Source organism: Cololabis saira, chromosome 23, assembly GCF_033807715.1.
Source record: "Cololabis saira isolate AMF1-May2022 chromosome 23, fColSai1.1, whole genome shotgun sequence".
NCBI classification, from domain to species: domain Eukaryota; kingdom Metazoa; phylum Chordata; class Actinopteri; order Beloniformes; family Belonidae; genus Cololabis; species Cololabis saira.
In genome coordinates, this window is record NC_084609.1 from 26,328,935 (window position 1) to 26,343,279 (window position 14,345).

The 14,345-nt window shown below is 44.6% G+C and overlaps 1 protein-coding gene across 2 annotated transcripts in view; it reads left to right on the top strand.

Moving 5' to 3' along the window:
* ano2b (anoctamin 2b) overlaps positions 1–14,345 on the top strand; it is a 90,031-nt gene that overhangs the window by 33,501 nt on the left and 42,185 nt on the right. For both annotated transcript variants that reach the window (XM_061714535.1, XM_061714534.1), the window contains 5 exons: positions 8,710–8,784; positions 8,983–9,184; positions 12,128–12,239; positions 12,420–12,477; positions 12,563–12,663. In XM_061714535.1, the coding sequence (XP_061570519.1) occupies positions 8,710–8,784; positions 8,983–9,184; positions 12,128–12,239; positions 12,420–12,477; positions 12,563–12,663 (548 nt within the window). The remainder of the gene's footprint in view (positions 1–8,709; positions 8,785–8,982; positions 9,185–12,127; positions 12,240–12,419; positions 12,478–12,562; positions 12,664–14,345) is intronic.

Below are 14,345 nucleotides of genomic sequence, written 5' to 3' on the forward strand. Positions count from 1 at the left end.
CAGAGATCTAGCATGATAGTAGGGAACTATGAGTTCTTTGAGGGAAGATGGGGCCTGACCAGTCAGGACTTTATAGGTGAGGAGGAGGACTTTAAACTCTATTCTGGCTTTTACAGGGAGTCAGTGTAAGGAGGCTAATATTGGGGGGATATGGTCTCTTTTCCTAGTTCTTGTTAGCACACGAGCGGCGGCATCCTGAACCAGCTGGAGAGACTTTAGCGTCTTGCTGGTACAGCCTGACAAGGAGTCACAGTAATCTAACCTTGAGGTGATGAATAGTTGTCCGGTCTGTCTCTGATTGGACTGAACTCAACGCATGAACATCGACGTGCTTAAATGCACAGGACGATCTACGTGATGTGTTTTACACCGCGTGGGTTTGCCGTACTAACCAATACTGAACCGTGTTTAAACATCTGGTATGTCCCGTGTGGGCACATGTTTCAGCTGGGTCATGGGTGATATCAGTGCCTTGTTTCTGGTCCCCTGCTGACGGCGTGAGGGAGGAGACACGACAGCCTTTAGGTGTTTGAAGTCCCTGCCACTTTTTCACTAGTACCTACTCAGCTCGGCTCGGCTCGGCTCGCCTCCAATCGGTTTGGTTCTTTCCCACTAGGGGTCTAACGTGCCGAGTAGATACTTTTTCTGTATCTATTCTGCTGAGGTTCTAAGCGGCTGAGTCGGCTGTATCTGACGTCATCACACTACAGGCCACCGATTGGTCGGGGTTTGGAGTCAGACGTCTGAGTCAGGATGTGACATCAGCGAAAGAGCGACCAGCAATGGCAGCACAAAAGTCTGTTCTGGTCCAACTCTGAGGTGCAGATGTTCATAAACCTGGTGGCTGAAGAGAGAAGCAGCGCCGAGATGAACTAAAGAAATTAATAAGCGTCGCCGCTTGAATCTTCTCTCAATCTCATTTTTTAACTTGATATGGAACACAAGCCACAGACCCAGCAGCACATCTATCATCTCCTCCAGGTTCTACATCTTTAGTGTTGTTGTCTTCATCGTTTAGATCACACAATCAAATACGTCACAGCAGCTTCACTCCAACCTCCTACTTCTGATCCAGGTGCTGAATTGTTATGGAAATGAAACCAGACCAAGTTGAGCTGAGTAGAGCCTAGTAGGTGCTGGTGGAAAAGTGCCATTAGTCGCCAACTTGTTGAGGCGTCTCCCCCGGTTACAGACATCTGCCCGTCCTCCTCGGCTGCTTCCTGTCTACACGTGTTGGGTCTGAAACAGGATTGAGCATCGCGGTGCAGCACGGCAGAAGTTTAGCAGTTCTGATGCACGATTTACGATGCACGATGTTCGACATCAAAAGACTGCGATTACATTGAACTTGAACGCGTGGACACATGAGGCGACGGAGAAGCTGGTCGGGGACAGCATGTCCTCCTTATGTCTACACAGGGACACGTTTACACAAACCAAACTGGGACACGGGCCGTCTGGGACTTGCTGCCGGAGCCGAACCGAGTTCCTCGTCGCTCTGGAGCTTGTTTACATGCAGTAACCCCCAGGGGTTTACTCTGGTGTTTGTTGGTTCTCCTCATCTTCTGGGAGAGAACACGGTCCTGCGGGGGAGGGGGGCGTAGTAACGAGGCAGGACGGCCTTTCTGGGCTCCTGATTGGCCTCGGGGTGCACGCCCGCCGATAGGGGGGGACAAACGGGTCTGTTGTCCCGGGCCCAGGGTAGGGGGGGGCCCAGAACTGGGCCCTCATTCAAATTTTTTTTTTAATTTATTTTTTTTTTTTAGTTCTCATTAAATTATGGAATCGTTTTTCAAAATGTTTCAAAATATGCCTATTTGTGGAAAAAATATGTAGTATTTGAGTTACATAAAAGCTTGTTATTTGTTTTCTTCCTAATGGATACTATCATTTAATTCAACCATTAGAATGGTCAAAATGTCCGGTCAGCACAAGTCCGGTGCTCAGAAAAGAAGAGAAAAGAGAAGAAGAAAATAGAGGCCTCATAGATTCTCTACACAAATATTTTAAAAAGGTGGTGACGGTGAAGCTGGAATTAATAAAGTCAGCGTAGAGCAAGGTAAGAAACAGCAGCCAACGTTTACCAACCTTGTAACTTAACCTAACTGGCTAGCTCTAATGTTAACGTCCATTAGCTTGTATAAAAACCTGAAGAACAGAGGGAGAGGAGAGGGAGAGGGAGAAGGAGAGATCCGGGCGCAGGGGGGGCAATCTTAGATTATTTTGTCCGGGGCCCCGGCAAGACTGTCAGCTGGCCTGTCGGGGTGCACTGAACACGATGGAGGGAACTCCATGCAAAGTCCTCATGAGGGTGGCTGTACAAGTCCATGTGTGTGTGTGTGTGTGTGTGTTTTCTGTCTGTGTGTGTGTGTGTGTGTGTGTGTGTGTGTGTGTGTGTGTGTGTGTGTGTGTGTGTGTGTGTGTGTGTGTGTGTGTGTAACATGTCCCTCTGTCCTGCAGCCAGAGAAGCAGGAGGACGGGCCGGTGACAGGGAAGGACAGATGGAGACAGACACTACTGTCTGCCATGGCTGCAGGCATGCCGGTAACCCCATCCCTCCTCTCCTTCACATCTCCTCTTCCTCTCCCTTTTCACTTCCTTTTCCTCTTCCCTTCTTCCCCATTTTCTCCTCCTCCTCCTCCTCCTCCCTCCTTTCGTCTCCTGCAGGCTGTCGTCTATCTGTTCTCCTCTTCCCGTCCCGTCCTCCGGCTGCTCCACCTCCAGCTCTTCAGGTGTCGGTGCGTCTAACCTCGCTCAGGCGGCTGCAGCAAACCCCCGTCCACACGCCACAGACCGTCCTTCCATCACGGTTGTTTGATATCTTAAAACGTGGATTAAACTCCACGCCTGCAGCTAGAAAGCCCTTTTTTTTGACACTTCGAATCATGTCTCGTGACAGCCTTGTATTCGGAGTCTTTCGAGAAGTAAAGGCGATGAAAGTCCAGAGCTTCTTTAACGTCTGCAGTGGATTTCTGTTTCCGTTAGTCAGCTGTCTCAGTGGAGACTTCCAGCGCTTTCTTGTTGATAAAACCCCGACATAACAGACAGCTGATGGTAATTAGATGTATCGGCCCCTGTGGGCCCCTTCTCCTGGATAGTGTTTAGAGGTGAGGGAACATAGAACATGCACATCCTCTGTGCACAGTCACACAGAAATACTGGATACAGCTAAAGTTATGTGTCCTTTCAGCATGAACCCGCTAATGTGGAGTATTTTGAATGAACTCAGCATCCTGTGCCCAATCCAGCTGTCCTTATGACCGTTTAAGAGCCAGGGATGTGTTAATCCACCGCTGGAAATAGTCCCGACCAACCAAACCGGATCAGTGCAGAGGCGTGCAGGCGTGGAGGCTTCGGCGCCGCCGTCTCTACCAAAGGTTTACACTCGACTCATTAGAAGAATTTCAGACGGATGTCAGAGTTGTTACCAGTTAATTTAATCAATTACAACCGTCTCGATTCTTGTTTTGAGGAAATAATGTGAATTTCCTGTTCGGTTTGTATCAAAACGCCTGCTTTTCTCCGCCCACCGCTCTGGCAGGATTCATGAAAATTGTCCGTCATGGGTAAAAATTTAGAGAGATTTTATGAAGAGCGATGCCTGGAAACACGAGCACAATAACTCAAAGACGCACGAACACAAACCTACAGAGAAGCTCGGAAACGTGGAGGCATGGTGGAAGCCAGAGGGAGGGCGGATGAGTGGGAGAGATGCATGCTGGGCAGGAAGCCAGGGGTAAGTTTAGTGACCGTCACTATGGCGACACAGAACTCCCCCTCACCCACTTGAACCGCCGAGGTTGTTACCTGAAACGTGCCGGAAGTTCAGATCTAGAGAATCCTGGAGTCAGCGCACGGAAACGGTGGAAGGGCAGCGAGCCGGAGGTCGGCGAGGAAGCCGGAGGTCGGCGGGCGAACCGCACGATCTGGCGTCCACAGCTTTATTAGCCGAGGCCATATTTTATCTGCAGTGACAGACAAGGTGCTGTCAGAACCTGTTAACTCATCCGCCCAAGCGGGGCACGTCTGCACTAACAGCATGAGGCACGCCGTGCAACAAGTGTTTATTATTTCTTTTCCAACAGCTGACGTGGGGAAAGCTCAGAAAGACCTGCTATTATGAGTTATTTATAAGCCAGTCATTATTTGTCTGACCGATCCTCAGGTGTGGGGAGGCTGTGAGCGTGAAGAACAGTTCACATGTTCTGATATCGGGTCACAGCACATTAGCTTCTGCCACTGTGGATTTGTCGCTGCAAGTGTCAGGCGTCACGCGTATGTGCTTTCAGTCGGTGAGAATGTACGTCCGTGTTTTTAAAACTGGATTTGCAAATCTCCCGGTCGATAGTCAGCCCCAAAAAAGGTGATTTAAGAGGCTCATTTAAAGGGGACCTATTATGGCATCTAATACCTATTTTCAACAGGCCTTGAATGTCTTAAAAACAAGCTTTTGATTGTTTTTGCTAAATAAATTAGAAATTCAGCCTCTGAGCCATGTCTTTATCTTCCCATTCTCTAACCTCATTATCTATGCAGGATTCTGAGTGGGTGGGGCTATGATAATGAGGCTCTGTGCTGATTGGCTGCCTGAATGACGCGATACACCGCTACGGAAAAATGACGGAAGCTCCGGCCGGTGGAGTTAGTTGTGGGCGTGGTTTCACACATATGAGGCGAAACTATGTAAATCGCATTTTCGTTATTTAACGACGGGAGCAGAATCTGAACGGCTCGTAGATCCACATCACACTGGTCGGCTCATCCGGGCGGCTGTACAGACACTGCAGAATTTTGTTGCTTTCCTCCTTCTCTGAGTTGGCAGGCTGAGGGGAGACCACTTTATATATGTTAAAGCAAGAGAAAACCTGTTTTTCATAATAGGTCGCTCTGCATAGAAGTACCTGTTGTGACCACATGGGGGCAGCAGCACACGAGAGCGCTCAGACCCGGTCGGAACAAATGGCACTTTTCCACAAGCACCTACTCAGCTCTACAATCTCAACTCGGCCTGGTTTCTTTTCCATAACAATTCAGCACCTGGAGCAGAAGTAGGAGGTTGGAGTGAAGCTGCTGTGACGTATTTGATTGTGTATCTAAACGAAGAAGACAACAACACTAAAGATGTAGAACCAGGAGGAGATGATAGATGTGCTGCTGGGTCTGTGGTTTGTGTTCCATATCAAGTTAAAAAATGAGAGTGAGAGAAGCTTCAAGCGGCGACGCTTTTTAATTTATTTAGTTCATCTCGGCGCTGCTGAAAAGTCAGCTTGAGCCGCGAGCAGCTATGAAGAGACAGAGCTCCTGGTAGATCTGGTTGTTCCTAATCGCCCGTCTAGATCCCTTTTTAATTCTCTCCTCAACCACCAGGTTTATGAACATCTGCACCTCAGAGTTGGATCATGAAACAGACTTTTGCTGCCATTGCTGGTAGAATAAAATGAACAAGAAGCCGCCGTCAGAGTCTCTTTCACTGATTTCCTCCTCCTGACTCAGACGTCTGACTCCAACCCCCCGACCAATCGGTGGCCTGTAGTGTGATGATGTCAGATACGGCCGACTCAGCCGCTTAGAACCTCAGCAGAATAGTTACAGAAAAAGTATTTACTCGGCACGTTTAGACCCCTAGTGGAAAAGAACCAAACCGAGTGGAGTCGAGTCGAAGCTGAGTAGATACTAGTGGAAAAGTGCCAAAAGTTTCCCTCTAGTGAAACGTGCAGAACCGTCCCCACTCAGATCTGTACGCCCCCCTGTGGCAGGAAGTAGCACTGCTACATAATCTGGCTTTAAAACCAATCTCCAGGTTTGCAAGGGATTGTTTTTTGTTTTTTTTTTCCTACGGAGAGAGTGATGGAGACTGCAGATGAACATCTCTGTTGGAGACAACAGACAAATAACTTGTCCAGTGATGAGCCAGCCATCTTTATTCATTTCAAGTAATCAATGCAGCAATTAGGACAATTCCTCATTAGTTTCCTGCTGATAGAGTGTTTGGGATCAGCTCAGGGAGGGAATGATTGGTACTGGGGGGAAATAAAAATGGTGAGTGGGTCTCCTTGCTGGGCTTTCCTCGGTGGATTCTAGAAGCCAAATATAACACCTGACCCACTTCCTGCCGCCCCCGCTGATGGCTGCCCCGGCCAGCAACACCCAGACTGTCACTCCGAGGGTCTGCTACGTCCGTCCGTTTGTCAGCCTGTGTTTGTGAACGCGGGAGCGCGTCTCGCAAAGAGCCCCTTTAGAAATGCAAATTCAAGAGAAGAGCACACAGAAGAGTCGTGATGCTTCATTCACTTGGAAACAAGGGAATAAAGACTCTTTCTAGCATTTGCTACAGTCGTGCCGAGCGTGTGCAGCTTCACACTATTAGGTCTGAACAACAAAGCATTACAATATGCAACCTTGTGAACAGGAAAACAAACCTTCTGGCACGTTAACGATTTTAAGGCATCCGAGAAAATTGTTGAGTCCTTACCAGGTTTCAAAATTAGCTAAATGCAGTCTCAGATGAAAAACACACAAGATATTACATCATGCTGTTATTTATTGGACTAAAACTGAGTCAAAATGCCAAAGTGATGAGAAACAGGTGCAGCCTGCAGCCTGCAGACTCCAACCTGCTTCCACGGCTGCTGAGATGGACAGTCGAAGCTCGGCGTCGCTGATCAAATGATCTTGACAAATAAGAGCATTTCTATAAAAGCGTGCTGGTCTGGAGCACTCAAGTGTGTGTTAACACAAGGCCAAGTAGGAAAGACATCAGCAGAAGAGAAGCAATCACTGCGTCACATTAACCTGGACATGGTTTTAAGACCATTTAAAAATAACTTTGCAGACGTGGAAAACATTCAAGGAGCGTTTGCTCCGACGCGAGACACAAAACTAAGGCGCTACAAGGTTTTGTTAGCACAACAAGCATCAAACTTTGCATGATTATGAGAGTGTGGTTGCCAAGAGTGTGGTGCATTAGCTAGATTTGCCAGACGAAAGCTCCTTTCCTGAAAAGGAAACGGCAGCGCAGCTTTGCAGAGTTGGATCTGAGCAAACACTTGTGGAGCCACGAGACCCTGGTGGGGAAATGTGGCCATGAAGCAGCTGTGTTTGTGTTTCGACTGAGATATGCTGTTTTTTTCTTATATTTTGAGAGACATTTATTTTACAGAAGGGCAGGAGTCTTGAAACCTTTTCAATTCATTCGATTTTAGGGGGAATGTGATGAACAAAGATAGAGTACATCATGATTTAAATAAACATTGCAAAAGTGCTGTTTGTTTATTTTCAAAGCCATCGGAGACATCATGTCAGCATGAAAATATTTACTTTCCTCTCATCCCCTTCTGTGGGTATCGAAGCCAAATTCTGCATTGATTAGAAGATGTGATGGTGTGATGAGGTATTCATGTCTGTGTGGAACCTGCGCAGCTCTTATTGGAGGCTGTACCCTGCAAACATATCCACTAGATGGCGCTGCTGCACCGGTCAACACACAACTATCCTCACATTGTTTTCTGTCTCAGGCTGAACTTGTTCACGAATGAATGTGTGTGATCAGTGTGTGTGATCGATGTGTGTGATCAGTGGAGTAAAGGAAGCCAGATCTCTTTTTACTGAGCTTTCGCTGTGACTTGATGCAAGTGTATCAGCTTTTCTCTTTTTCTTCAGAAAACAAGAATCTGAGGGATGTTTCTTCTTCTTCTTAATCTTTTATAACACATTTTTTCTTTTAGTTGACTTCTGTGTGAAATTGTCTAATTTTTATTCATTTGTTCCTTTATCTTTGCTATTAAGAATCAAAATACAGTTTTAAAATGTCTGTGATGACTAATACAGTCATTTTTATTACAGTTAGGAAGACCATGTACTGCGTTAGTTAAATGTGAACATTTTTTATCAAGAAACAAATTATGTGAACCCCCCACCAAATGATAATTTCTGCATAAATCTACCCGTCTACCGGTTAAGTCTTCACATTAATAGTACTTTAGTGTAAAATATGAAAGTCATATCTGTCGTCCTGATGTGTTTTTTTTTTTTTTACATTCCCCAAAGTGTCAAAATACTTTTTAATCTCAACTTTTTAAGGAACAGCATTCAGGATTTTTTTTACATTTTAAACAGTGTTCATGCAAAAAGAGGAAAAGAAAAGAAAAAAGGGAAATGATTGATTACTATTCTCAGTTTTACCAAAAATAACATCACTGATCCGTTTCTGGTAGTTTAGCTGTAGGTGGTATTGACACTTCTGTCAGTTCAGCAATTATTTAGACAAAGTCCCCGTATTGACTGGAAAAGTCATTATGACTCCGCATGTGGGTCATTGGTCTGACTATTGGAGACTGGATGACATAAAAATAGAAAAAAAAGACCAGTCAGTTTGTTTCTTCGTAGTAATATTTCCTGTGGATGTGTGGAGGTTGGGAAACTCAAGAGCTGTCGCTTTATTTATATCTGAATTATGATTTATACTGACCATGAGAAGTGGAAAAGCTTGTGTCAGGATCGGATCCACATCAGATCTTTGAGATCCACTTTTTCAGTCATTCTGGAAGCATAAAAACTGTATTTTCTCTCTCGTTCCCTCAGGATTTTCCTGTTGGGAGACTGTTTTCTTGCACGACACATTTCCCTGCAAAGTTAAACAAAACCCATCCCTGTTTGAGTAACTCGGACTTCCCTTTTTCCCCTCTGTACCCCCATCTGTCCGTTCATTAGACCGAAGCTGACAAGTTGACTTGGAAAGACCGTCTTCCTGGATACTTCATCAACGTTTCCTCCATCCTTTTCATGGTGAGCACTGACAAACTCAGGTTCCTGCGTCACATTTTCACAGCAGCCAAGTCTGGGAACACGAAGTGGGAACTAAACAACTCATGTGCATGAATCATTAAGCGGCTGACCTAATTCAGCGTCATCTTTGAAATATTTATCTCTATCTGCTTGGTAATAGCTGTCTATCGTCCCTGTGTGTTCCGTCTCTGCTCCCAGTTCGGGCTGACGTTTTCGGCGGTGTTCGGCGTGATCATCTACCGGATTACTGTGTCGGCTCTCATGGCGATGAGCCCCGACCCGGAGACCAAGTCCAACGTTCGGGTGACGGTGACGGCCACTGCGGTCATCATCAACCTCGTGGTCATCCTGATCCTGGACGAAATCTACGGGGCTGTGGCGCAGTGGCTAACTGAGCTAGGTACACAAATCCATGCAAGGTCGCTCCAACCAACCACGGTGTCAATTGACCCTTTGGTCCCTGACTGACCAATCAGAAAAATAATTCTCCGTTGCTACATCCGGGTCAGAATATCCGGTTGGACAAAACAGCCGTCTCTCTCGTTCCCATCAACGGAAAAAGTGTAGTTTTTACTTGCCTTGTATAAAAATTTTAATCACTGGATTATTTTTTTAAACTTTGTATTTATAAAAGGAACACTTGGGAACACACTGCACAAAGTGTAGTGAGGGTGCAGCGTACTTTTATCCCCACACTGGCAGAAATCCAATCCGTACTTCTAAAACAAAGTCTGGCCGGCAGCAGCTACAACCGTGAACGTGTTTATTTATTTAACTTAAAATGGTTTAGCCGTTGTAAAGGTGACACCCGCTACCCAGAGAGAATCAAAGGAATACTTTTCATCCCAAAACCAACGGTAAATTACGAAGAATGTCTGCTTTGGATACATAAACCCTTCTACGGTGCTATCAGCTAAACTAATCAAAAGATCTTGTCTTCACCGAAAACCTCAGTTTTTTAAACTAACGACAGTGCCCGAATTGTTCCTTTTTATTTATATCTAGTTGCTGTTGATTTTCTTTGGTCCAATAATGAGAAATAAAGTGATGTAAAACAATGGAAGTGGACGGGAGAGATGACTATTTAGTCCGACCTAGCAACGGGGGCGGGTCTCCACAAAGGGTCAATTCAGTGGAAAAAGCTGAACAAACAGAAACAATGAACATATAAACAATTTAAAAACATTCCTTAATGTGTAATGAACATGTAATATGTTGGTTATTGCTGGTTTATCTTAGCTACGTTGGCTTCTGTTAGTTAATATATGTACATTAGTAATTTACTACAGTTAAGTAAAGTAAAACAAAGACCTTTGGAGGATTTATCCGTGGATCAGCTAACAGCTAGCCTAGCGATGTACATTCATTAGAAATAATATTTCGTATCATTTCTATCTCATATTTCCCAGATGATTTCTATGGAAGTTATAAAATAGATCAAATGTTTCACTTAGTTAATTATAAATATACTGAAAGGCAGTTTTCTTCACACATTTATGTTAAATTAAGTGCATTTCTTCTGGTGTTTATGCTAAGCTAACTGGGTTCCGGTTGTAGTTTACTGTTTACCTGAAAGGAAAACGATAGTTTTCTCATTTCTCCCATGTACAAATCTGTTGGTACCATTCCATGAAATAGAGTCAAAACCCCTCACTGGTCACTTATATAATTTAAGCAAAGTGAAATGAGAATTTACCACTAAATAGCTGATAAAAATCAGATATTGGTTAAAAAAAAAAAGGAAGAAACTGGCCTGGACCAAATGATGATATGAACGGTAACCACAGAGACCAGATTCACGGGGGACTCCAAGGTCGAGGTCCATTAGTGTCAGATCACACCATCCATGACTGTTAGAGCCAAAGTAGCCGAACGTGGAGGAAATCTTAAAGTGCCCGACTGGAATTTGTCGAAATGCTTCTAGACAGGCCGCAAAGCTTCTGGGAGATTTTCTCTCGGAAATCTTGGTTCCGCAAAAATTAAGCGTTCAATGACTTTGGAACATGGAGGAGGTTTGGTTATCTTCTGGAGCTGCTTTGCTGCATCTGGTATAGGGTGTCTTGAATCTGTGCAGGAACAATGAAATCTGAAGACTATCAAGACTTTTTGAGACAAATGTGGCCCCCAGAGTCAGAAAGCTTGGTCACAATCGCATGTCAAGGGTCTTCCAACTCGATAATGACCCAAAACACAATTAAGAATGACTAAGAACAAAACACCCATCTGTGGAAACATCTGTAACCTGCAGTTTGGAGAAGAGCAGGACATCTGAGGACAACAAGTCCTGTCTGCAGGTCCAGATTTCTCACCAAGAACATTTCCTCAAGAAATAATCTTGTGAGAAAATATTAATTGAAGGGTCCCATCATATTCTGCCAGACAAATTTTTCCTTTTTTTTCTTCTTTTTAATTATTCTGTTAATCTACAGCTCAAAAGCAGTGTCTCAGTTTCATCAGCCAACTTTCAACAAACTATTATTTCCTATCACTTTTGTTCATTTCAAATTATTTCAGTGGCCATTTAGGCTTTTTCTTATTTAGGTAGAGTTTACAAAAAAAAAAACAGCGAAACAGCCAACATTATTTCGTTTGTGTTTTATTTATTCATTAAATAAAACATTTATAATTTATTCATTATTGCAATCTGTTTAAACCAGCGAATCTCAAACTCTCTCATCCAACACTTTACATGAGTCATCAATAGTTGAGGAGTTAAGAATGACTAAGCAAACCTGTCTTTGGTCCCTGGTTTGCATGTTTAAGAAATGTTAAGAGAAAGAAATCCCCGCGTGTCTTGTCAAGTAAGCAAGCTTCTCACGTTTGTCTTATTTTAATTTAATCTAAGCGTGTATTTGTGAGTAAATGTGTGTGAGAGAGAGAGTTTTTCTGCTTCGAGGTGGAAGCGCTGATGAAACTTTGATGTCTTCATGCACCGGCCGCGCCATCACTCATCTCATGGGGTTTCACCCACATTCACGTTCGTTTTCACAAGCTCAGAAAAGAAGAAACATTTAAGGGAGGAGGTGGAGGAAGAGGAGGAGGAGGAGGAGGAGGAGGCGGCGGCTGCGGTGTGTGTGTGTGTGTGTGTGTGTGTGTGTGTGTGTAAGCACCAGCATCCTAACCTACTTCCAGCACACTGATCATGTTAAAACGTCTCTCTGAGCAGCGTTTATTTGATCAGAACAGAGACGCAAGATGAAAGACGAGGGTGCAAAACCTGAAAATATGTTGTTTATAACGTATAAAGGACAAACATTAACTCCCCTTTTCTCCGCAGCCCCCATGAAGCCATGTAAGCTTCTGAAAGAAACATACTCACACGTTCATATCAACTATTTTTCAGAGATTCCCAAGACAGAAACCAACTTTGAGGAGCGTCTCATCCTGAAAGCCTTCCTGCTGAAGTTCATGAACGCGTACGCGCCCATCTTTTACGTGGCGTTCTTCAAAGGCCGGTAAGAGCCGCGTCCTCGTCTGTGGTACTCTCATAAACCTCACTGAAGCTGTGTAAGCATCCTTCTCTGGTGCAGATTGTTAATTCTGTGTGAACAATCTTCCCAAGCCTCCTTCCAGTTTGCTCTGCACATGATTTCATTTGATGCAGCCAACAACTAACGCTGCACACATCACTGCAGGTTCGTGGGTCGACCTGGGAATTACGTGTACGTCTTCAACGACTATCGGATGGAGGAGGTTTGTGTTTTCCTCATCTTTAAAATGCTTTGCTCCTACCTGAGAGGTGTTTAGGAACACAGCTGACATCAGATATCTCTCTCAGTGTGCTCCGGGAGGCTGCCTCATCGAGTTGTGCATCCAGCTCAGCATCATCATGCTCGGGAAGCAGCTGATCCAGAATAACATCTTTGAGATCGGCATCCCGTAAGTTCCCTCTTTTCTTTGTGTGATGACTTTTTTTTTTTAAACTTTGTTCATTAAGATTTTCAATTTTTCATAAAGACAGGTACAAAAAACAAAGACAAAAAACAAGATTATGGTCATCATCTAGGTACAACTACAATATAAAACATGGTATGTACAATAAAGGAAGTGATACCCTCAGCAAAATGTAAAGTCAGAGCACAGAGTATGATAACAACAACAATGAACAGGCCCTCGCGCAAGCAATTTTCACCAATAAAAGTCAAGGACTCAAAACCGAGTCCGATGACACCACCCACGACTCTTTATGTCAAACCATTCAAAAGTTATGGCAGAGAATAGGAACTATCAAATATGGACCAATCAGATGAAGGGGGGGGGGGGGGCACGCTTTTTGGCGTCTATCGTCGCCACGGTAACGCTTTTGACTGAGAAAAGTAATGCGCATCGTTGCAGGATCTAGACACACATTTTGATGTATAACACACCTGGGTGCATGTTACGGTTCGGGCGAAGAAACGGCCGAAGAAATGGCATAAATTGCGCCAAAATTACACAATTAATTCAAAATGGCCGACTTCCTGTTCGGTTTCGGCCATGACGCCAAGAGACTTTTCTTTAAGTTGCGACATGGTACAGGTGTTCTTTAATATATTTAATATTATCTTTAATGTGTTTCAAGAAAGGATTCCAGAATTTAGAAAAGGTTTTAGCAGAGCCTCTCATGGAATGATTTATTTTCTCTAGTTTCAAAAAATAGAGTAAATCCCTTATCCAGTGAGTAAAGGTGGGGGGGTGTGGCTCCTTCCATTTGAATAAAATGAATCGCCTGGCGAGCAGAGTGGCGAAAGCGACGCAGTCAGCCTCTAACTTTGAAAGTACCGTTGTATCTGAGGGAACGTCGAAGATGGCTATAGATGGGCACGGAGAAATTCATTTATTAAGGCAATCAGAAATTGTTCCAAAAATAAGAGACCAAAATTCTTCAAGTTCAACACATGACCATAACATTTGCGCATGAGTGGCAGGCATTAACTTGCAGCGATTGCAAGTTGAACTCACGTCAGGAAAGAATTTTGACATCGTTTGTCTAGTCCAGTGGGTCCGATGTATGATTTTGCACTGCATTAAGCCATGCCTGGTGCAGATAGATGACGTATGGACTCTCTGTAATGGACTACCAGAGCTCCTCTGGAATAATATCACCAATGTCAGATTCCCAGTCTCCTTAAGAAGAGATAGGAGGAGCACTGCACCTGAGAAAGCCTGCTGTATAGAGTGGATATGAGACCTCTAAGAGTCGGTGGGCGCTTTGTGTGATGACTTTGTTTCGAGCTTGAATCCAAGAGTCTAGCAAGCCTAAGAAGAGCCTGCCAGAATAAAAACTATCCACATCGTCTGCCTCGGCCGTTCGTGACCCGCCTCTTTCCCTTAAACCCGATAAGTAGGACCTACATAAACAAACACTCACAGACAAGCTCGCACAAGATTCCCAGTAATAACATTCCTTCCGTGTCTCAACAAACCGACAGCAGCTCGATTTTTAACGTTCAGACCCCAAAGGTCAGAGGTCGGCCTTCACTGTCACCCGACCCCCGGCCTCAGGCAGCACCGGTTCTGTTGCTATAAGCACGGTTGACCCCCCTGACCTGCCGGCTGAGCGGATCAGCCGGCCCTGAGGC